General features: G+C 35.0%; 2 protein-coding genes across 2 annotated transcripts in view; one reads left to right on the plus strand and one right to left on the minus strand.

Annotated features, from left to right (window-relative positions):
• LOC129793963 (semaphorin-2A) overlaps window positions 1-25232 on the minus strand; it is a 256900-nt gene extending 231668 nt beyond the window's left edge. The window contains exon 1 of the mRNA XM_055834509.1: window positions 25064-25232. Coding sequence (XP_055690484.1) covers window positions 25064-25172 — 109 coding nt within the window. The 5' untranslated portion in view covers window positions 25173-25232. The remainder of the gene's footprint in view (window positions 1-25063) is intronic.
• Window positions 1157-2020, plus strand: LOC129793971 (protein G12-like). The gene is made up of 2 exons (XM_055834520.1): window positions 1157-1751; window positions 1839-2020. Exons 1-2 carry the CDS (start codon window positions 1197-1199, stop codon window positions 1941-1943), a joined length of 660 nt encoding a protein of 219 aa, XP_055690495.1. The 5' UTR covers window positions 1157-1196; the 3' UTR covers window positions 1944-2020.
• Window positions 25233-25544: the final 312 nt, after the last annotated feature.

Raw genomic sequence — 25544 nt, forward strand, 5'->3', positions numbered from 1 at the left:
TTAAATAATTGGAGCGTTGTCGTTGCAAAATTATACGTTTTAAAAGTTATATTGTGACGCCTTATTATGAGTGGCATAGGTATGAAGCTCTTCTGGAAAAATCCCATCATTTTTATCATTAGGAATTCAGACCTAGAATTACTCATTGAATCACTGCAAAGATCTTGCTTTTTATTACAGATTCGTTTTTAATTTAAATTTCTTTTTAAATTAATATTTCTTACAATAGATAAAGATTAGAAATCATGAATGATTTAGAACTTACTGAATATTTAATTCAAATTCTCCTAATTTTTAGGCTCATTAAAAGAATAATTTTCTGATCAAGAATTCTTCTCCGTATTTTGATAAAATTTTAATTTAAAAAAACTTAAACTATTTATTGAAGATGCAATTATTTTATCAAACAATTACGCAGCCGGATCTTCATTGTTTATTTCCATTTTATCAATTTATTTCTTATCTATTTATTTGATTAATATTTTTGAAATTTTAGTGTTTACGTGATTTACTAGAAATACAGGAATAAGTTCTGAACACCTAAGCACCTCTCTATTATATGTTGAATTGATAAAGAAAGTGAAGTAAAAGTAAAAAAATCAAGGATTTATTAAAAAAATAAAAACAAGATTGAAATCTTCCAAAGTAGTTATACAGTTGCGAAAAGGAGTTTAATCGTTTTTATATTGACTAACTTTTCAATCGGGATACAAGTAATCTTGTGTCTTGTAGAGGAACAACAAATAATAAAAAATTACCAATAAATATTTGCTTAAAAATGCAAACAATGACGTCATAAATGTAATTCATAAATCCATGGAAATTAAGCTCCAGTAAAAAAAAATGGACAAATCAAACTTCGCGAAAATTTAAGAAAAAATCATAAGCCTGACATACCTGGGTTAATGTTTAAGTACCTACCTACCATATAGCTTCCTATTTTATCATATCTTTTTTTCTTATCAAAATATTGCGTAAAAAATCTGTTTAGTTCATTTATTCTTATTAGGATTTATCTCAGAATATCCACTTAAACTTCAAGAACTTAATTGAACAAGATAGTCTTATGATGCAATTCCCATAACAAAAACTTGTTGAACAATTTTATCAGTAAGATAGCTTTCCTATAAATTCTTGCATTTCTCTATGCAGTCAGTCATTGTTCTTTCTCACGTTTTACTAACAATTGCATCAAGATGAAGCTCATCTTTCTTATTTTCCTTCTGCCTCTGGCACTGTGTGGTGAAATTAATTCTGAGACTGATGATATGAACAGATCAACAGGTGTCGTGCAACGTGGTCTTCAAGATGATCTTAAGGAATTTGTAGATTTAATTCCAATGAATAAGATCATGTCAGTGGCTCTGAACTACATTGTGGCAGATAAGGAAGTTCAGGCTCTGTACAATTACATCAGATCAGAAGAATTCAGGGAACTCTACACGGCTGCTATTAAGACTTCCGCTGTGCGAGAACTTATTGAAATTCTGGAAAGCTACGGACTACCGGTGGTTAAATATATCAATCAAATTACACCCCTGTTGATGCTTCCCACTTACCCGCAGAGGATGAGTGCTGAGAAGGCACCTACCAAGGGTGTTAATGGATTAGTGGATGAAATTCTTCACGTTCTGCCTCGGGATAAACTTATTGGGCTATTCATTCAAAAGACAATAACTAGTCCTGATTTTAGGCAGCTCCTTAAGAATTTGGGATCAGAACAAACGTTAAGGGCTTTTATCAAATTTGCGGTAAGTCTTTAAACATTTATGCGCTCAATTCTTTATCCATTTTCATCACAAAATCTAACCCAAAATTAATTCTTCTAATTCTTACAGTCCAACAAGGAAGTCAGGAGAGCCTACGCCGAACTGAACAAACGTGGAGTTGATATTGTTACGATTTCGAAGAAAGCCATAACTTACTTCCTGAATCTTTGTTAAAGGGGTCAAAGGTAAATTATTTTATTTCACATTGAGAGTATTGAGTATATAAAAATAAAAAAAAAATTGAAAAGAAAGAAGTCTTTAGCCATAGGACAGTGTGTACCCCATTCCCTCCATTAGGGTGTTCTTTATTGCCGGTTGAAGCATTCTCTGGATGTAGGATGTGAGGATTCCCTGAACTCCCTTTGAGAATAAATGCTCAACTTCACGCAGAAATGCATTTGCAATCTCTTCCGATGTTTCCGTCTGTTGGATATGTTGCCACATAGCTTGCTGCTGCTTGTACCGTCTTCTCCGGTGATCGTCGTAGAAGGAGAATGTTCTGCCGTCCAAGTCATTGTCTACGCGATGTTCAATGCTGAGTTCATGACCTCTACGTCGATTCCCATCGGGTCGAAAAAGGGGCATCTTGGAGTTAACACGACGGAATTTCACATCATTCGGACCCTCGCATCCGTGGGCAAAGATTGACATAAATCCTGGCTCTGCAAAGTACGAATCCGTTCGTACATTCACAGATCTCGATTCACTCTTTTCGAATCCCGGATTGGGGAGAACAGATGTCTGAAAATCAATCCCCACACGTCGGAGGCGCAGGATCATGTCACAGTGCCCTCCAACTGGTCTAAGGGTCACCCTTCCGTAGATTGTCAAGTCTGGGAATGCTAGTCTCGTATCGAGGGTACGGTTTTGCATATTTAGCTGACACCTCTCAACTCGCACCTGCAAATCCCATTTAAATTTACAAAATGAATAATGTATAGTAACGACGAACAATAGCACATCCCATTCAACATTGTGATAAGCCAATCTCTTGTAAAACATAAATGAATTTTCTGCATTGTATTTTTTTAAATAAAAAATTCACCTCATGCTCTATTATATGCTTATTTAAAAAAAAAAACATTTTTTTTTTTAAATTCTTTATTGCGAAGATAGAAAGCCCTGAATAATATATTGCTTTAATTATGTTTATTATGACTCTTATGCATGTTTAAATATGCTTTAAACTTTTCACAGATCAGATAGTTAGGATCGTTAGGATCTTTCTGTGAGTTCAGGCTTGTGGATCTATTAAAAAAAAAAGAAATAACTCTATATTTTACTTTCTCTAATAAAATCCTTTGAACCACCTAAAATGTTCAAGAAAATGTTTTTATACAGGGTGCTCAAAAATGCTCAGGTCACGCCCCCATCTTATCTTTTTTGATCATCAAACCCAAAATAAACTAAAAACATATGCGTCAAAGACTTGACGATCTTTTATATTTTGTCAATCTAAAATTATATCTTAAAAAGTAATCACACAAATGTTTAAAGCATTGAAGAGAAAATAAAATACAATGGAGGCGTGGCTTTGACATTTTCGGGTCAATTTTCGTATAAAAATAATTCTCGAAGCTTCTGTGGACTTTTACATAGGTACCTACAATGCAATTTACTGCGTGAATCATAATTCTTTACTCGAATAAAACTGTCTGTCTTCTTCAAATGAGGTCATGAAACAAATAAAAGTGAACAAAATCCTTTCTCTGCTTAAGTTTTACATTTTCATGTGATTTTTCAAATAGTTTGTAAAAGATTTGCATACAACAATAAATTTTAAAAGCTCATTAAAATATTTAAAAGCCGTTAAAACAAAATTTTGAATTTGTAAGTAAAATAAAATTTTAAAAAAATAATTAAAAAAGTTAGACGATTTAACTTATCACAATGATCACAATTTAGAGAAAATTCGGGATATTTTATTAAGTTTTTTTCTTTACCCATTTAACATTCTTGGGAATGCGGAATTTAACATTGGATACATCCACACTTGTCGGTTGGAGACTGTTGAGGGCATTTGAGACCCTCCCATCTGGCTGCAAACGTTCCCGTGAATCAAATTGCACGGGATATTGGTAGTTGAGTGGCTGCGTGATCGTGTAAGTTGAAAGATCAATGAAAGTTCGTGACTGTGATCTCGCTTGCGACTTGAACAGCATCTCGTCGAGCGCCTCCTCGAGACGGAGGTAGCATTTTGGTGGTGGTCCAGCGGCACCACGTGCAATTGAAAGTGTTAATGAGAACAAGAACACAACTCGCGGATTGATCATTTCTTCACATCACTTTGCATTTTGCCTTTCGTTTTTCTTGCGGGAAAGGATCGCGCGCGCGTTTTCTGCCTGATGACAGTGCAACGGCTACAGATGAACTGACTAACAGACTACCTTTCCATTTCAATTGAGCCCCCACACACAGGTGAGATCCCATCTACTCTGTGCAATCTCAGTCTCTCTTCTCTGCTTTCTCAAAATGCCGCACCATTGTGTTTCAAAAATCTTACTTCTTGAGAAGGTAGAAAAACTGTGGGAAAACAATTGCCCAAAGTGGAGGAGTTGCAAAAACACGCGTGTTCCATTTCAGTGGCCACCCACTGTCAACATATCTTGCAGTCTCTTATTTTTTCTTACACTCTTCTTTGGCTCTGTGTAATGCTCCAGAGTGCACCATTGAAACCTCTCAGAGTGATATGCGGTGGGAAATCATTTCCACGGTCAGAGAATTCTCTTTTCTTTTCGTGGTTTAACTCGTTTGGGCCACTTTCATCGAAGATATATGTATACATCAGGGGCGTAGCAGTAATTTATTCAAGGAAGTGTTTCTAGAGAACATTTTTTTACATTAATTTTTAATTTAATTGAGTGGTTCTGTATTCAAATTTTTTTAACGATTTTTTTGATATTTCTTCTAAATCTGTCATTTATTTTCTAACGTTTGACATCTCTTTTCTGATATTTGTCATTTCTTTTCTTATTAAACGTTTGTTTTTTTCCAATGTTTAAAGTTAGAAATAAAATTAGATTAAAATTTATTTAATATTCCTGCCCTGAGACATACAATCGCTACACAAATTGGACTATACAATGTTCATTTTCTAACGTTTGACGTTTCTTTTCAATGTTTGACGTTCTTTTCCTTTCTTTTCTAACGTTAGTCATTTCTATTCTAACTTTTGATGCCCGTTGGGCAACATTTGTCTTTTTTTTTCAAACATTAGATGGTTTGTCATATGTTTGAAGTTGATTTTCTTACGTTTGACATTTCTCTCTAAACAGTTTATCTTAAAATATTTGACGTCATTTTCTATACATTTAACGTTTTCTTGTATTTTGACAGTTTCTTTCTTACGTCTGAGAAATTCCTTTTTAAATTTTTTGATTTTGTAATTCTGACTGAAAACAATTTCTTTTGACGCCTGAAGGAATAAAAAAAACTTCCTAAACTTTTAACGTGCTAATTCGACACCCAAATGCCCTCCCTGACTACACCACTGGAGTACTTCAAGTTAACTCACTTGAGATTCCAGAAGTTTCTCCCTCAATGAGTGGGAGAACAATAGCACATACATATATACATACATATATAGTTGAGAGAGAAATTAGACAGCGCGTGATTTCAAAAACTCTTGTACTCATCGCGAATCACACTGATCGCACACAAGACTCCTGCACTTCCTCTGCAACGCCCTAAATATTTTTCATATGAAGAAAATTTATCACAATTTTCACTGACATTTTGCAATTTTTCTCCAATGTTTTCCTTCCATATAAAATCATTTTATATGAACACACAATGCACATGCGAAATTTTAGCTTCACGGTATGGGATAATCTCACAAGAAGAATGACAATTTTAGTGAGATTATACAATATCCCCATATATCAGTGAAGTGTAACTTTACAGAGGTAAATGAAAGAAAAAGACCTCATGGAGACTTTCATTTGGAAAGAAAAGGCGGATGAGTTGCTTTGAATAATAATAATGTATCTCTGACGCTTGAATTTAGCAGCGGAAATCACAAAAAGGCAAATCTCAATGTGCAATTATTTTGCATTTTCTTAGATAACGCACGTAATTGCAGGTCATCACTTCCACCGCACGCTTTCCTTGGCGCTTTCACTTCTTCGGCAACATGAAATTCAAAAATGAAGTTCATTCATCAAGTATGAAGAATTCTTTGCTGGATAATTGCTGGAGAAATCTTCAAAAAGTACTGCATGAAAGACTCCTAAATTCCCCCAAAAATTCAAACGAGAAAATTCCTCCGGAGCATAAAATGCTTTCAAAAAAAGGAAACCAACCACCATTCACATTCAGAGAAGTGGAAAACAACGATGGAACTGATGTTTCGGGGGTTTATGTATTTTTTCTTCTTTGCCAAATATTTAGTCCTTGCATATGGAAAAGTCTATGAAATATTCAAACAATCCCGGAGAGAAATACATTTTAAGGGGGAGGCGGGATGTGTTCTTTTATGCCAGCTAGAGTTTTCTCCCTTGGAATCTATATGGGTTGGGACAGACAAGCATGTGACGGCCGATGATTTACGCAGAAATGTGCAACATTTTGTGAATAATATCGAAATCCCTCTTCATTTACACACTGTCGACTTGAGATTTTCAGGGGAAACATCCAATAGAGGTTTGTTGTGTATTTGTGCTATATGTGTGGAAATTTTGCGGAAGCATTGAGCATGACAGGCAAAGAGGGAGTGTAGCAGAAAATTTTATATGTGAAAATAAACCGCTGTCAATGTGAAATGCTTTCATTCGTCAAAATGCAAAATCACAGAACTGAAGAATTTCAAATAATATCCGCAGAAGAATTTTTCTCCTTTTGCATTTTCTTTTTCTCTTCCGCGTGAAAATTTGCGCCAAATTGAATATATCTCTTATGCACGCCACACACCACATATACGGGGAAAAATGGAATATCGACATGGAGATATAAATATCATGGATTGCCCGGGAAATAAATACAAACAGGTTTGTGGAATTTACTATTTCTTCAACGACGATAATATACAATTTTCCAATTGAACACATACAGGCGAGAATGCCATGCCGAAAAATCCGCCTTCTACTAAGATTTTCGTCGTATGGCATAAAAGAAAATTCTCACCTCGTATACACACCTGTGATAAACAACATTTTCCTGTCACATTTCCTATATATGTGCATTATACACAGTTTACTACCTATATTATGTATCTTTTTATCTGCACAAATAATAAACCACATTTTTATCAATTTCCAATGAAGCGACATACAACAAGAGAAATAAATTTCATACATACAGTGGGATTTATATTGAATGTGAAATATGTTATCTCAATGGGGTTTTCCGGAAGGAGCAAAGAGGCTTTAGCTCTCTCTCTGTGAAAGTGCAATATGGATTTTTCAGATTTTTCTCCTTTTATACATTCATATTTATATACCGAACTTGTCATCTTGCAAATCTTTATGGATTCTATATTATGAAATAAAAATTTTATTAATCTAACTTTTCTCGACTTCACCTGATAAAATTGAAATAAATAAATAACTTTTCTCGTTTTTGCTTTAAAAAAATATATTTTATGCACTTACATGACGTCATCATTTCGTCTTTCATTTCCTTTCCCAACAATTTAAATGATATTTACTAAATTGTTCTCAGTAATTGAATGTTGTCTGTCCTTGTCCTAGGTCTACACTATAACTCTTGTATGAGATTATAGGAAAAATTCTTTACTACATTTATATACTTTTTTTTTCTCCCGACTGTTGAATAAGTCTCGACTTTGGTGCAAATGACGAAGATCACGCAATGTCAAAGAAATGATTTCATTCCACTTTTGCTGCAAAAGATAAATAAAAACAACTCTCTGCTAGCTACATTAAGTATGAACATGTAGGTAGGTTATCAGGTGTGTGAGGTAAGGTGAGAGGATCGTATGCAGGATGGATAATTTCGAGGGCGCAAAAAAACGAGAAAAAGGTGAGCGTCTATTAAAATGAGAAGGTGCGAAAAAATCGTCATGAATGGGATCAGATTTCACGGGAAGAATTGTTGATGAAAGAGAGACACATGTTCTCACACATTCTTCCGCCCCCCTTCTTTTATCCCCTCGGGGCAAAGCGATTATATATGTACAAATACACATACTCCCATTGAGAAAGGGACCCCCTGTGTAGTGTATGGTGCTATTATTGCAAAATGTTAAGGTATTATGGAATAATATTAAGGACACGACGCAGTGTTTCAGGTGTAACACATCGTTGCTTTCTTTTCACAGGGATTTCGCACTCTTTTCGGGTTACCTGCCCTACCTCCCCATTCGCCTTTCCCCTCCGCCCCCGCATAGAAAACTTTATCGCACAGCTCACACGGCAATATCACTCTCCTGTTGCCAGAAGCAATTTACGAATGAATGGGGTTTGCTGCCGCCTTTTCTGCTTCCATGCCATATTAAATTTCATTTTAACACCAGACGAACGTGTAAAACATAAAATGTATTTGTCACCACGTTAAATATTTTCTAAATGGAATAGAGAGGTCTTCTAATACGTGCGTAAAAAGATACACCAAAACAAAATGGAAAGAAGAACCCAAAGGGGAGTGAAACTCGCTGTTTTTTCTCTGCTGTAAAATGTAGGTATTGAATTATGCTACATATTGTAAATTTAATTCTAAACAACTTTGCAGTAAGGTTCCACCTCTTTGATGGAGTCTAAATTCAGCATAGTTTATTACCCTGGAAGCTATGAATAGTAAAGTTAAAAATTATTTAAAAAAATTAAATCAACAAAAAAATTAAAATGAAATAAATTAAAATAATTTTAAAGATTATCTTTAACAATTTTTTTTTTACTTATTATTTATTTATCTATTTCCGTATTTTTCATGTGTTTAACACCCCTCGGTAAACCACATTTAATTCACACAACAAAATGAAATTTTACACCATACCAGTGATACTTTATGCGAGAAAATAAGAGGAGCCGCGAATGTGGAAAAAAATTCGACTTCTCTACACATACTCTATGTATAATCTATGTATGTACATATAAGTTTTTAAGTGAAACCCACAAAGTTTCCCCATAGAGAAAAAAATCGTGGAAAATGGTGTTCAAATGAAGAGAATTTTATTTGAGCAGATTCTTGGAACTCTTTGCTACTTTGTGGGTTAAACTCGGAAAATTCACTTGTGGATAAGAATACTACAGCCGGTGTGTGGAAAAACGAGAAAATTGAGGAAAGCTAAAATTTGTACTTGCCACAGAATTATTTGATGTTCTGTCTGGTTTTTGGGCTGCACTCTGTCTAAATTTTCGGTATTTTGTCTGTGCAAAGTGAAAACAAAGCCGTGGTAGTTGAGAGAATGTATCCATAGTAGCATCCAAAGATCCCAGAAATACGTTTGGTATTCAACTCGTGGGGAGGATAAAAAAAAAACATAAATTTTCAATACATTCTCCCGGCAGTGGTCGAAAGCTCACAAACCACCCACCCCCCTGAAAACATTTTGTCGGAATGATGTTCTGGTGTTGTTTGCCTATCCTCACCACGGGAATTTCTTTCATTGGGAGCAAAGCGGCGCCTAGAAGTGGTTCAGCGGACAACCTCATATACAGATAAATGATGAATGTGATGTGGTCTGGAAGGTTCTCAAATGTAACCCGCAGAATTTACAGCGCAACAATGAGGGTGGAGCACTAAAATTAGAACATCACAAAGTGAGAAAATACCTTAATTCTCCTTTTTGGATCATTTGTGGCAACTAACTTTGGATGAGATATTTAAATGAAAATGTTCATGGAAATTTCAGTTAAATGTAAAATTCAAAATTATGCTGATTTTTTTTCTCCACATAAAACAATGAACGATTAAACTGACGCATAATGCAGAAAGTTCTGTGTGAAAAAGTTCTTTCAGAAGTAACGACAAAATAGCAATATCTTGGCACAATATTGTGGAATTTTCACAGCGACACGAGAAAGAGTTTAGTGGTGGAAAAGTCTCTCAAGTGCCATATGTGTGAGATTATGACAATTTTAATTTTTAATCGTGCACCAGCGCACTATAAAGTATCTCCTCACCAAGAAGTGAACGACAAAGTAATGTTGGTTGTAAGACTGTCGGTGGCATAGAGACGTTAGAAGCGCAATGAGGCAAATGATGATGCCATTCCCATACCTTTAAGGAATCATCCTATGGGAAAACACCGTCGCAGCGACACAAAATATTCACGAAACATTTGAACTTTGTCTGACGGATCAGGAGCATCATCATCATCAGCATTATCATTCCACCACCATCGTGCGGAGAGAGACAGTATGGAATGTATTTATTCACAAATGGCGAGACACATTACAGCCTATCCTCCAATTCACTGACAACCATAAATACAGCATAAGCTTACAGAGGGGAAGCATAAAGTTTTCCACCCTCTCGCTCCGCAAGGAAAAAAAAGCTCCAACATCGTGCTAAACTTTTAACTTTTGCAACATATTTCTTCCACCCTTCAAGTTCAAACTTCACAATGAGGATGGATTCTTAGGCGAACCACGCGGTAGAATGTTGACGTTCTTGGGGACTTGAGATTATTCGCTTTGCTTCCAATTTAAATTCAAATTGATTTTAGGATCTTTTTTTGTACAAAAAAAAATATATTTAAAAGTTTAATATTTCCCAATCTAATAATGTTGGCATTTTTTTTATCCTCCTTCCTTTTGTGCTTGAACTTTATGCAGAGGAGGCAGAGGAAAATTATAAGAACAAGTTACACTACGAAAAGAAAAAAGAAAATCCTAAGAAGAGGTTTTGGCAATTTAAACAAAAAAAACTATAAAGAAATACTTATTTTATTAAATTAAATTCACCAAATTTTTCATAAAAATATTCAATGTGCAGTGTGCTGCACGACTTTAACAAGAGAAGATTAATAAATTCATGAAAACTATATTGATCTCCTCTTTGTGTATCCATCATGTCCACTGAATTCAACGGAAAAATGTGTGCACAGATAATCCGATTTCCCAACGAACAAAATAAGTTCTATAGTATTCTCATTGAATACTTCAAGTAAAATTTATAAAACCATGAATTTCCTAGAGAACGCTTGTAGATAGCTCATATATGTCTCTCAAACCATTATGAGACAATCTGGCGCACTAATAAGGGCCTACAAGAATTCTCTAGGTTTATCCTATAACAGTCTTATAACTATCTACAGCAAATATTATAAGAAAATAAAATACCTATTAGTGCCGTCTTGTAATACACTATGAGAAACTTATAGCACTGCTTATAGGAACGTTATAAAACTTACGAAAAAATTCGTAAAATTTTTAAAAAAGATTTTTAATTATTATTTTTTTCCAATTTTCTATATTATTTTGATTTTTTTTTTATATTTCGTATTTATATATCATATTATTTTGTGATTATATTATCTGATTAATTCATTATGTATAATTGATGAACATATGTCTTGGATAACTTCCTCTGCATTCCGGGAACATATCTGAAAGAGTTAAGAATACACACATATCTTGCCAGCCAAATGTGTGAATTTCGTATTTAACAAAACTCCTCAGAATTTATTTCTACCGAAGTATACGGGATATTTGGTACACTTTTATACTCGTAGAACGTTATGAGAGCTCTTAAGAACCTTCTGAGAATTGAATTCTTATAACAATCTGGTTAGCTCCTCAGAAATGCTCTAACAAAATTTCGCATCTCCCTTGAGAAAGTATTGTACGTACGCGATAAATTTACTTTTTCATGTGAAAATTTGTCTCTCTGAGCTACCATACTTTTGCATGGTAGAGGCGATATGTCAAAGCTAATTAAATACGAGAAAAAATATTTTCTTTTTTTTTTTTTTGAAAAATCAACTAGATGATGTATTGTTGCGCATATTAGATCGATTAGATCTCAAAAAATAACTTATATTTAGCAATAAAAATTAAACTCTAATAATAATTTTTCATTGAGGCAGAAAGAGGTTTCATAAAAATCTTATAAGCAGTTCTATAAAATTCTTATTGAATGCTATAAGCTTTCTTTTGAGTATTTTTAACTTATAACACCCCATTATGAAACATATTTTCTTGTAGATGATTGATCCTATATGGATGGGCTGTAGGCTTTTATAAGAAGAGACTATTGGAATTATTTTCCTGAGAACAAATGACTCATATCGAAGTCCTATAGAGAACTACAATCATGGCTTATAAGAGCAAAATTCTAGTAGAATATATAGCCTATTTAATCCCTTTATAAGACAAAAAGTTCTGTGTTACACCATTATAACACCTTTTTAGAACTTTTAGTCTTTTAAGCCAAATAAAATGTTTGTTGGGTTATTCACCCCTGAGCGTAAATAAATCCTCCACGTGTGTGAATCACCCCAAGCTGCGATTTGAGTAATTGTCAGTATCAGAAAGCCTAATATGAGGATTTTTCTATTCATATTTTACTTTGAAAAAAAAAATCACAGATATTGTATTTGAGCGAGGAAGTAGAAAATGTTAAAAATTATGTAAATAACAAAGTAAGTATTAGGATTTTATTACGTGTACTATGACAAGAAAATTCTATATAGCATGATCATAGAATTCTTTATTGATATTACACGTTAAGAGTCATTACATGCTTTGAAATTGATTATTTTACGCCAGGAAAAAAATAACCCGGCCGGTCAATGAATAAAAATTATTTTTACTTTATCAGTAAGAAATCTTCTAATGGTTATGACTGTCCAAAGACCTACAGGATAGGGGGGATTACAAAAAAAAAAGAAATCTTCTATAAAAAGTTTTCAAATATGATCTTTGCACTCAAATATTGATGATTTATAATACTGCTCATATCAATTTTCTGTTTTCAGAAAATTTTTCATTTGCCAGCCGGGTAATTAATTACATCGTATTAGTAAAAATGATAACTGACTGGGTATTTTAGTCTTAAAAATGTCCCGTAGAGCACATTTCTAATCTGCAAATCCAATATTGATTATTTTACGCCAGGAAAAAAATAACCCGGCCGGTCTATGAACAAACATTATTTTTACTTTATCAATGAGAAATAGTCTTCTATAAAAAGTCTTCAAATATGATCAAATTTGCATTCAAATGCTTATGATTTTTTTGATATTACTCTCAGATCAATTTTCTATTTTTGGAAAATTTTTCATTTATTTGCCAGCTGGGTAATTAATTACACCATATAAGTAAAAAAGATAACTAACAGTGTATTTTACTCTTAAAAACATCCAGTGCTACAGCACATTTCTGATCAGCAAATTCTAGAAGTTTTTTTTTATCTCATACTAAATATTTTACATGGAAAAACTCAAAGAACTTCAAATTAAAAATTTTAAGGTGTCATCTCACAATTTTCACAATTTGTTGATATCCCCAAAAAAATCAGTCAAAGTCCTAATACCATCAAGTACGCACAACTAAATTAAAATTAAAATTCATTGCAAATATTTACATAGAGACTTAACGAAAAATTTGCAGAAAGACTCCCAACTACTGCAAGCGTGATCTTCACTTCTCCTCAAGTACTACATTCTCTTCTTTCCGTTCTTGCGAGAAAATTGCAATATGTTTGTATGTCTGCCGCGAGAGCTCACGATGTCGTATATTTTCGCACAAGAGTGATTTGCGCGTGTTTTGTGCACAATACCAAAACTCACAGTATTTACCAAGGCGAACACTTTATTATTCACGTTTCGGTGATTCTAAATTGAATTTCGAGAACGATAACACATAAAATCATTCCTCGCCCACACACTTTCACTCCCATACCAGCGTGTGGTGGGAAGAAGAATTAGCGTTCTGCTCGGTGAGAGACACATTTTCAAGAGAAAATCTTTTTATTGTTATTTCCCCATCAAGATGCTCTCCTTCGTCACCAAAAAACCCACAATGAAAATCATTCCAATTTTTCGCTGGAGAGCTTTTCTCTATGGGTCGTGGAGTTTTTCAATCTATTTCCTCTGGGTGTTAGACCCCAAAATGCAAACGACACATATATAATTTATTTTTATTTTTACTTTACTGAGTTTTTAGTCGATGTCATAGACACAAATAAACTCAGGTATTTCTAGGTATTAAAATGAATTAAATACAAACATTTTACCTACTATTTTCATAGAAAAATATATATGTAGGTAATAATTTATTACACATGTGAAAATTTATTTAAAACCACGAGCTTTTTGAAAAAGAGATTATTTTGATTTAATTTTATGTAGTTTTGATTGCATAATAAAGTGAATATTTTATAAATGCATAGAGAGATAAAATGAATATTTTAGTCCTTTGACACAAAATAATTTCCATTACTTTAGTCTGTTCAATGCATTAATTTTTTTTTATTTTATCTATATGAATTAAAATTGTACTCACTTGTTTTATTTTTATTAAATTTAGGAATTATTTAGTAACAACGTAAAGAAAAAATAAATTACTCCAGCTTTCCCCTACCCTCTGTTCTAACCACAACTTTTATTTAAAAATTAATTGAAGATCACCAAATTGCCAACATAAGTTCATCACGTGAACTTAGAATATTACCAACTAAATGAATCTCAAACAAAAGCCCCAAAAATGAATCCTAAATATTTTACCTTAATTTATCTCAAGGCTGATAAAAGATTCCATGTTGAATTTTTTAACATGAAAATTTATGGAAGGAAAGTTAGTAAAAGAAATTCAGCGTTGATTAATGTTTGACGTTAGTCACCCATCTCACGAAGTCCCACTTTTTGCTTTATTTCCAGATTCAAATATTGGTGTGTATGGTGTATACAAATTGCCAACGATGAAAGTCACACAAGTTCCACAATGTAATAAAATTCACATGAAAAATGCCCGAGAGTGAGAGTGTAACATAAATTAAATAGCAAAATATAAATTTCATAAGCTGGTGAGAAAATTCTCTAAATTTAGGCAGAAACACGTTTTGGTATTTTATAAATTTGTTAATTACACTCCCATTGAATAAATCACACCGAGGTCGGTGGCACAGTGCCCGTGGAAGGGGGGGGTGAGGGGTGGTAAAAATTGGACCCAAGAGAGAGGTTCCACGGGGGGTGAAAAGGGTTGCAGAGTACAATCATGCGAAAAAATTAATTACCAGTGTTAATGACAAGAGCTCGCTGGAGTAGAAGAAAGCTCTCCGTGGAGCTTTCGATGTGGGCAAAATGGGGTGGGGGGTGTAGCTTGGAAAATTCATGTCAAACATATTCCGGAAAAGCAACCAGGAGGTGTGTGTGTGTTGTCAAAGTGGGGGTGCCGACAAATCTAAGGGATGAAAACGGCTCTTCCAGCGAGAAGGTGGAGAAAATCAGAAGGAGACTCCACGAGAGAATTTGAGAGAGCTTACCACCCCATTGTTGACGAGGAAAGTTTCGTGCAAATATTTAGTACACGAATTTATCTCTTATCCTCCCTCCAGCCATCATTTCGATTTATTGTCACTCCACCAACTAATGAGGATACCATGCGGGAGGGTACAGGCGCAACAATTTTCCTTTATGTTTGATTTATTGTATGAGGGGTCTCCCTAACTTTTTTTTCTTGGTATTAAAAATTAATTTTAATTATCATATCGTCTTTTAGCTCAGAGTCTTTCTAAGAAAGAATAAGCACAGCTTCTGTTTACTTTTTCATATTTTGTGAGCTTTCTTAGAAGAAAGCTCGCCATGCAATGTTGAAATATCTATTTTCGAAAAACAATTTTCCAGCCGAAAAAAATCAATATTTAAGACACTAAAAGTTTCTTTTAAATCCGAAGGATTTTCAGGATTATGAGGCTTCGTATACAAAGAAGAACCATCACAAATTCTTTTTTTTTTTGCAAATTAGAAGTATTTTACATAATTTTCTTCCTAATGTACTCGCAACATAATGCTACGCGGTTAGATAAATATATAAAAATGTTCTGGTAATGCTTTTCGTGGGGACTTTGAGACTGCATTACAAAGTAGCTGCATTTATCCCATCCCCAAAGCAAAACTTACTAATGTTCCCCCCAGAACCGCCATGGAGTAAGAAAGAATTTAATGACCATCCCTCTCGTGCGAATCCACACTTTTGTCTGGTCTTTTCATCACGCTGCCATCCAGGATGGGTGTGAGTGAAAACATGAGGACCGCGAGTTGCTAATCTATTTTTATCCTTGGCTTTCATCGCAACAAAGCTCCAATAAAAAATTTATATAAACTCTTGCTATAATACCGCCATTATTTACAAAACACACACTCTTTGTGCTTTGGGGGATTTTTTCCATGCATTTTCACTGCTGGTGAGGAATCCCCCTTAACCATTCCACAAGTGGAACGGGGGAGGGAGGTGGATGGTGATGTTGAAACAACCACACACTCTGCTGGACTCTCTACCAGACATAACGCAGAGTTGAGGGGTAAAAAGTGTTTTTGGGAGTGTGGAGAGCTTTAAAGCTTGGAGAAGTGCTATCGCAACGGGAGAAAAGCTTCAAAATATTGCGCACACGAAAAGCAATAAAACGGTAATCCACATGTAATTTACTGCTGCTAAAACTTCTTTAGTATAATTTTTCCCACCCACTAGGCGTTTTATCGTTTCGCCCCATTGCCCCCCACATACATCCCTGGATTCGCTGCCTGCGAGGCGGAGCACCAGTGTCCAGAAAAGTGCGAGACATCGAATGAGAAAGCTCGGGAATTCATAAAAAAAAGAACGGTACAAACAATAAACTTTTTAATTAATTGCACTAAAATGATCATAGGTAGGTGGGGGGTGAAGCAAAGAGCTTCCTCTCGACTCACCCCCCTATGGTTCTCTGGACTCAACACGAATATCAACACAGAGAGCTTAATACTAATATAATGGAAGTTTAACTGAAATAAAATTACCCACGAGCGTTTTTCCATTATGATGTTGAAATTCCTTTTCCATATCAAACTTTTCCTTGACTTCCGGATCAAATACTTTAAAAATATGTGTATATTGGTAGTTTTTTTTGTAACCCGTAAAAAGCTTTTACGTATGATGGCGTACAGCTTTTTAGAATAATGTTTTAATGAGGAGAATAAAATTCAAAAATCGGAAAAATACTTTTCTTTACGTTTTAGAATTTTCCATTTTGTTTTCCACGATATTTTTCTAGTCCAATTAAATCAGAGATTGTTATTATATACAATATGTACCTACTTAATAGTATGTTAAAAGAAAACACAGTAAAATTATATACAGCTCCTCCGTAGTATCTTGTGGCGGAGAGAGCGAAAAAATAACCCATAATCAGTAACTTAAAAAAGCACCTTGTAAGACGGAAGTACCTTGCAATTTTTACTTTCCTGCAGAATAGAAAAATTCCTTTAATAAATTGTAAATTATTCTGCCAAAGTAGAGCACACAAACTCTGTGGCTAGCAATAATTCCTCGGTGATTTACCTGAAAATATTTTTCCTCATATTGTGTGAGAATTTTTTTCACCCCCATTAAATCCTTCTTTTTCTCTGCCGTGTGCTCTTCAAATACCACCCCACCGCAGAAAACTTCTTGCAGTGTATAATTTTCCCTAAAGTGATGGCTTTACAGCGTCTTCACGCGGCATTCCATCCCCCAAACGATGTGTGTGTGGTGCTCCCGTATGGGCTGGATCTTTTGGGAATTTTCCATTATACTATGTAGGTAGTTATAGGGGCTAGGTGGGTTGTAAAGGGTGGTTCAATGCATCGTGCATATATTAGAAAAGTTCGGAGCTTGTGGTTTTTTTGGGGGTGCAATGCAATGGTGGGGATGAATAAATACATTTTCGTGGGTGCTCCGTGTTTCCTCTTGAATAATTTTCCAAGGAATTCTCACCAATGTGTGTGGAAAAGAAAGTAATGTATTACATACGAAGGGAGAAATAGTTTTCATATAACAGAATATTTTTCTGTCATGTTACATTTTCATAGCAACAAGGAAAACTTTAAATTTTGAATTTGTGTACAATATGTTGCTGACGAGAGTTATTGCAAAAATATTTTTTATGAGGAAATAAAAAATATATTTGGGTTAATAAATTAATAATTATTGTTTAAACTAATAAAATTGTACAACAAGATGTGGATTGTTATTACACAGGCATCCAAATTAATCATTGAGAGATTCCAGATTTTTATTATATAACAAAGTAAATTGTCGCTTCAGTCTAATTTACCTCGCCCCGTTTCGAGAATATCTTTTTGCGCTTCGCTTAAGTTTTGAAGATTGAACAATTGTAATGGAAAAAAGATTCAATTTAAAAAAAAATATGTAAGTTCTAATAAGGTAGGTGCTTGACACCCTAATATTGGTGCATGACATCCAAATATAAGTGCATGACACCCTTATATAGATGCATGACACTCTTATATGGATGCATGACACCCTTATATATGTGCATGACATGTTTTTGTAAATGGAGCCAGATGTAAATGGGATTAGCCGCCAAAACTTCGCCAATATTTGTCCAAAAATACAATCATTGTCGTCATCTATTTTTTTCCTTTAGTATGTTCATGCAGCTTTCGACATGATCTTTCGCCCAGTAATTTTTTTTACAAAGTTTTTTTCGGTCATTGTGATCCTTAAAGTGTTAATATAGAAAAAAAAATTTCATCTGTTCTTTATATAAAACTTATGTATATATTTTTATTTATTCAACATTTTAACTATTTCTCAACTTTCCATTTCCCGTTAGCATAAATTTAAAATAGAATTGTGCGTAAAACTACATAGAATCAGTTTTTCCCCCCGATTTTCCTGCAAATCCAACGCACGCAGTATACGGTGTATATCAACAAATTTCAGCGGAATTTTCCGCGGGGAATTCTCTGTTCCCGTGACAATAATTTACAATTTTCGACATTCCGATTTCAACTAATTTATACATTCATTTTTTTTGTCACCCTCCCTATAGGTTAGTAGAACGCGCGAAAGCCAAATAGCATGGAGAGAAGTATAGGAAGTGTAGAAGATGATGTGAGGTGGGGCAATTGGAAGGGAGAGCACCTGCAATTTCTACGGAGGAACAACATATTTATGGCAGCTCTAAATCGTGAAATATTTAACGTCATAAAATGTAGAGACGCGAAGTACGAAAAGAATATTTACGGGGTTTGTCGTTTTCGTTCCAAATTCTCTCTACTCCGCATGTATGCAAATGAGATATATGTTGCTGGGGTTTAGTACACACACACACTGTGAATTTGTAGAGACAATCCGTGGAAAGATGGTGGTTTTTCCGTGCTATATGGAAAGTTAAAGAACATCCTCAATTTTTAATCCAACTCAATGTTGGTTGTGCATCATAACTTTAGGTGAGATATTTCCTGAATTTATGTATTCTGTGGCTGCAAGAAATACCTTCAATATTCTGATTGGTTGATTTTTTTTTCTCTTCAAAAATTATTCTCAAGATTTTTCATTAAAATCCTTTCTTTTGAATCACTCTGATCAATCCCCCCTTATCCCATCCATCGATTGAATCCTCCTAATTTCCACGCGAAGGGAAAAACAAGGAAATTTTTAGTTTGTTTCTTACAAAGTGGCAGAGTGCCTTTATTCAAGCAGAAAGTAAATTTAAAACTTTGTAATCTTCAAACGACTTTCAAAAAGCTTTCTCGCCAAATGAGCACAATTTGGTGGCATCTTGGAGACTTGAGATTTTCTAATTAGTCCACCAGTAAGAGGATGGATGTATACACACAAAAAAGCATCTCAAGAACTTTTCCCCATTCCCCAATGAGGACCTTTCTTCTTGCTCTTGTGAGGCGAGTTGAATGAGTTTTCTGCGGGGAGCGCGCACATGGGGTGCTTCCCTCCCTCCGGCCCTGTGAAAGAGCGGATTTTTCGAAGCTATTCCAGCACATCCTCGTTGGCTCTGTATGGGCTATTTGTACAATATAGGGTGCACCCCTTGTGTGAAAAGGAGCGCATAGAGTGCATTGAATGAAAAATATGAAAAGGATACTGCGAAGCAGCCACATTATCGATATTATCTGTCGCTGTGTCTCCAAAGAGTGCGCGGGGAATACAGGAGGGAAAATCCCAACGAGATGCTTAAATTATTCCCCCATTCATGGGCAACGATGTACAAAATTATATTACTCCTTTCTCCCCCATAATAGTTTTAAGGAATACAGAAGCGAGCTCCCAAAGATAGGTGCTTTTGTGGCTTTTTCGCTATAGCAAGCGCTCGCATCTTCCCTAAACGGGGTATCCGCATGTATGTGAATTTTATCCTCTTCACCGAGGAATTCATTGAAACCCACGTTGGTGGCTCCTTCGTCGCAATATTAATCCACTGCATCCACAATATTAATATTCGAAGCGCGGGAAATTGGAAGAAAAGAGCTCGCTTTCTCACGTATTATGCGCGATTCTGTCGCGTTTTCATAATTAAAATTGCGTCAATGGGTTGGGACGGAAATTAAACTGAAGGAGAAACCAAAAGCTTTCGTCGAAAGCGTAGGATTCTTCTGCACAGGCACTCCTTGGGATGTTCCATCACTTTGCTCTTTCTCTTCTTTTTACTCCTTCTTTCGGGAAAACTCCAATGGATTATTTTCAATTTAAACAATCTCAGTATTTCAGTGTTCCCCATATCTGTTAACCCGGAAAATTTCAGGGGGTTCAGTACATGATAATAATTTTTTTTTTAAACCTTTGAGTTTAAAAGAAAAATCACTAAAAGAACGTGCAAAGTTCGCTATGAAAACTTTAAAACTGAGCAGAGGATAAAAGAAAAGAAAAATTTAAAAAAAAAATTGAAAAATATCATTATTTAAACCCCTTGGCAATTTTCCACTTTATTACCATTTTCTCCATTTTATGCGTCAATGGAGCTTCTTAAATCAACAGTAGTATTATATTCTTCTGCAAATTCGCGCTCTCCGACACCAAATACAATGAAAGCGAAGAAGTATATTCTGTGTGTATTTCAAAAACAATTAAATGTTTTTATTAAATTAATTTTCTTGAAATACAATCCCCCTGAATTAATTTTCCACGGTGTGTTTTTGCAACGAGCGTAAATTATATATTACAAAAAGCTCTCTCCTCGCTCTCATTGCAAAGTGGTGTGCCAAGTCATCCTGGTTGCAGTATGTATACAACATTTACAAGAAGCAAACGGGGAGGGAGAAAAAGTTGCATTTATCATGAAGGAATTTGTTAAACTTGTTGCACTTGGGTACACTCATAAGTCCCATCTTCATCCCCAACTTTGGCAAAAATGTATTTTTGCAGCGATGCAGGATGAAAAGTGCAGCCTCGCACACTGGTGGGAAAACAGACATCTCCTCTCCACACCATCTAGCTCTTGGAAAAATGTGTGCGAAGTGAATAAAAGATGCGTCAAGACAAACTCCCCTGCGTGTGTCTTTTTCCTTGCGGTACGTGCGGTTTTAAATTGTTAAATTGCAACGAAAAAAAAACTCATTAAAATTTTATTTTCTCCTCTTCTTCGCCGTATATTGTTAACTCGACGGTAGACGATGGTGTTGGGGCGAAGAAAGGCAAATCTGATGTGAGTGGCGTCCTTTGGATGAAGCCAGAAAATTGGCACATCAAACGGACTGATTGTGCATTCACGACGAGTCACCATGATGGGGACTCCCAAAGTCGCGCAGAGATCGTCCCTTTTTTTTTTATTCAAACGTCGCAATCTTTTATCGCCATCTTCCCTACCCGCGCGTAGTTCAAAAAAACACCAAGTTTCCCCGAAAAAAAAAACTTTGCACCAAAGCGAAAACATTAATGTATTCAAATGGAATTTGGGAGCAGCCACAAGCAAAATTGAGTTCAAAAAAGAAGTTGATGGAAAAGGGAATGGGTGAGTATGAAAGTATGAGTTTTAAAAATTTCATTACAATAGTTGTTTAAAATTTACTTTTAATTTTATTTAAGAGCAATAAACTTTCACCAAACTTGCTCATAGACAACATTAAATTTATACGTGTTTATGTTCGCAGTAGTTCTTCATAGGAAAATTTCAATGATGCTTTTACATGAAATATGGACACAAAAAATATATATAAATACAATTTAAATGAAAATACAAATTAAAGTGAAAAGTCATTTTTTGTCTTTTCATTAGTCTGGAAATAATTTATATTGATTTTTTTATATTGATTCCGACAAGAAAAAATATAATTCGAAGTCTAAATTCATTTAAGAAAGTATTTGTGAAAATTAATTTTATGTTTTGAGTGAATTAAGGTGCAATGAAGGTATTTCAACATTAATTTATAATTTATTAATTTCATTTAAATCTTCGGATATTAAGTGTTGGTTGAATTAATTTGCGGCTAAGACACTTAAAATGAAAACTCCATCACTGCCAATTCTTCGTCATCTCTTCTCGTTACTTAATCATCTCAAATTTATTCCTCTCAGGTGCAAAAACTAACCATTTTCACCCTCCCTGAAATTTCCCACACATTTTCTATCAATTACAGTGATAATTTTCTCGCAGTATCACCTGAAAATGGAGCAATTGTCAAAATTTTCAATGGTTTTCCGCACATCACAGTAAATCACACGGTGGGAAATCCATGACTTTTTAGCACCAACCTCAGAATATCACTCACAAAATTTGAGACGTTTCATGATGCTGCGGAGGTGACTTTCAACATTTCGCGCACACGTGTGAAAATCACATAGGATTGACTTTAACATGAGACTAATTTCACCTTGTACAACCTCCTAATCCTAGTATTCAATTTGATCTGCTAAATCACCAGCTGAGACACTGACGGATGAAGGGGGTGTGTGGGTGTAAATAGAAAATGAAATCCCCGTCTAAAGCGTGAGGAGGAAGTGAATTTTGAACTTTCAATATACTATTCGAGGGTAATGTAGATCAAGAAGATTATAAGTTATATATTTTTAAATTTTGGTTCAATTTTTATTTTCTTAAAAATTATGTTTCCTTTCAGAGAAGGAACTTTGATGCTTTCAAACTGACCTATCAATTATAGAAAATTTTAAACATTTCATAAATAATTACAAATCAATCATCTATTTCCCCCTAAATGCACTTTACATTAAAAATCACTTCTGGGGAACCCACTCAAACCAACTTTTTGGAAATTTTCTTCTCATATTTCGATTTTGGGGAGAGAGTGAGAGAAGGGGGTGAAAGTCTTTAGGTGGATTTATCTCCTTTATCCATTAATACTCCGTTTATCCTTCAATTATCTCCAATTATCGAGGGAAATATAGCAAAGATGATTCCGAAGGGTTGAGAGACAAGAAATAGAACTCTTGCGACCCATCTTCGGATTACGTTATCCTTAATAGACATTGGCAGATTTTCTCCTTTCCCATCACCCGCAAGTCCCATCGCATCCCCTAATACAGTTTGAATTCACCCCCTGGATGGATTGACAAAAAATAAAATCCACCCCCGATTTTGTGGTATTTAATTTCACTTCTTTCTGCAATCATTTCCACCAATTCCACGAGCATTCATTTTTTTTGGTTGTTGTTTACCGCGTATCGCGCATCTTTTAATCGTTCCACACTAAATGAGGGAAAAAAAATATTGCGCGATGTACTGGTGTAAAATATGGGCAATAAATACGTAAAAGATGAAAATTTATCGCCAACAAATAATCCCCGGGAAACGATTTTCAAATGACGTCGCTTCATATTTTAATAAAGTCAAAACCAACCCTCCCGTAAAACATGCTGGGTGTAGTAAAATCTCTGTACGGTGCCGTATCAAATATTTATGAACTAATTTAGTCTTCAGGTTTTCTTCTTATGGTGCCTGAGATTATGTTCCGTCGTAAATACCCCATCCCTCTCCCGCATTCGCATGAAGCTCACTTGACGTCTTCAAGTGAAGGAGCTTTTGAGCTTTTCATATGCTACAATAACTTTTAAACACACTGTTGTTGGTTGAGTTGCCATATACATCCCCTTCCCCCTCCACACTGCACCACAAGAAACATATCGAAATGATTTTCATCACCGCGCACCGGAGGAAATTAAAAAAGGATGGATAGTTAAATTTATTAAGCACTTTTGGGGTTGAAATGAAGATATGCCTCCAATCTAAAGAGCTACAAATTGTGTAAATTAAAAATATTTTACAATATTTGTATGAATTCTTGTTACTTATTTATTTATATTAGACTAATATAAAATAAGTTTAAAATTACTTTATGTCAAATATTGTCTTTCTCGAAAGACTTTCAACAAAATGAAATAAAAGTCAAGATGTGGCAGGAAGTTCCATGGATAGACCAAAAGATTCATATTTCGTAATAACTAATGTATTCGAAGAGTCAGTTTTATCTCTTTCACCGCTCTGATTAATAATTAATGTGTAAACCGCGTTTTCCGGAGATTTTCCTCGTGCATTAGGGGGCGGTGATGTTGCCTCCGTTTTTCCTTGCGTCAGGGGCTATCTTTCAGACTCTCAAGCCACCACTACTCACGACGGCTGTCGACTTCCCCGCATTGCAAGAATGGTAAGTGGCACATGGCCCAAAGGAGCACCGCAGAGCGTTAAATCGGGCGAGGGTGAAATCCCCCGGGGAGATCGAGATTAAATATTAAAGGAGCAACAAGAAGCTCAAGTCAAAATAACAAATTCAACACAAAAATCTACCATGAAGGTGAATTGTCTGACAGAGGGTGACTATATATGTACATATATACGGGAGGGATGGAACAGGAAAGTAATGACTCTTAAAATAAATGAGTCTTGTATACTAACTTTTGTACGTTTTGTGCAAAAAGCAGCGCAGAAAAAAGAAAACTTTTGGATGGAAATTACAAAATAGGCTCCATCGCTGAAGGATGATTCAAAGAACTGCATTCGTCACCATTGAATTATTTATACACCACTCTGTCGGGGGTTTTCCAGAAGATGGTACGACGTGGAAAAAGGGTAGAATCGCACCAAGACTTCTTCTCCTTCTCACACTATTCCATTGAGAGTCCGTATGCGTGAATTACGTCGATTTTTTATTTGCCGAATTGTCGCAAAGTGGAGGATGATAAATTATTAAGAAGGGTCAACACACCCCCCATCCCACGTATCCCTTCCACACAATAAAATCCCCGACAATATGGTGTGGCACAAGGGGCAAAATTACATTACACCGAGAAATCCCTGATTGAATTAACTTGAATTTAATCATGAGATTTGATTTGGCAGGAAGTTCCTGACACATGAAAAGGACGCCCCACCGAGTTTGCTTTGGCCATTGAGCCAATTTCTTCGTAATATTTATTTTCACCATTAAAACCATAAAGGGCATGTACCTGGTGAGAGTTCCTCCGTAATTGCACGAATCACCGTGATGCAGGCACCAAAAGTCAGCAACACCTTCAGCATCAGCATCATCCTTCGACTTCCCAATGGACTCATCATTGATGGATAAACAGGATGTATGTGAATTGCACACTATTTATTTTCGTCGTTGTTCTGCAGAGAAGAAATCAAGAAAGGAAGTTTGTTAGTTCATTTGCGGATTTATATTTTGTACAAAATTTTTCCAAAGACTTTTTTGAAAACGGAATTAAAAACGTTTAGTAACTGTAGTATGAGAAAATTCTTCATTTAAAGGAACGACATCTAAGCTCCTTTCAAATGAAGGTACACTGCCCGCTAAAAGTTTCTGAATAACCAAAAATTGTGTGTTTTTAAGACTTATTTAAAAACACTATATTCCCGACTAAGGTTAACCGATTTTCAAAAATCTACCAGCTTTAGAAAGATAAATATCCAACCTTTACAAAACTG

Source organism: Lutzomyia longipalpis, chromosome 3, assembly GCF_024334085.1.
Source record: "Lutzomyia longipalpis isolate SR_M1_2022 chromosome 3, ASM2433408v1".
Classification (NCBI taxonomy): domain Eukaryota; kingdom Metazoa; phylum Arthropoda; class Insecta; order Diptera; family Psychodidae; genus Lutzomyia; species Lutzomyia longipalpis.

Excerpts from the sequence above, each read along its gene's own strand:
- LOC129793971 (XM_055834520.1), top strand. The coding sequence starts at position 1,197 with ATGAAGCTCATCTTTCTTATTTTCCTTCTGCCTCTGGCACTGTGTGGT. Across the intron at positions 1,752-1,838 it reads GGGCTTTTATCAAATTTGCG|TCCAACAAGGAAGTCAGGAG; the intron begins GTAAGTCTTTAA and ends TAATTCTTACAG.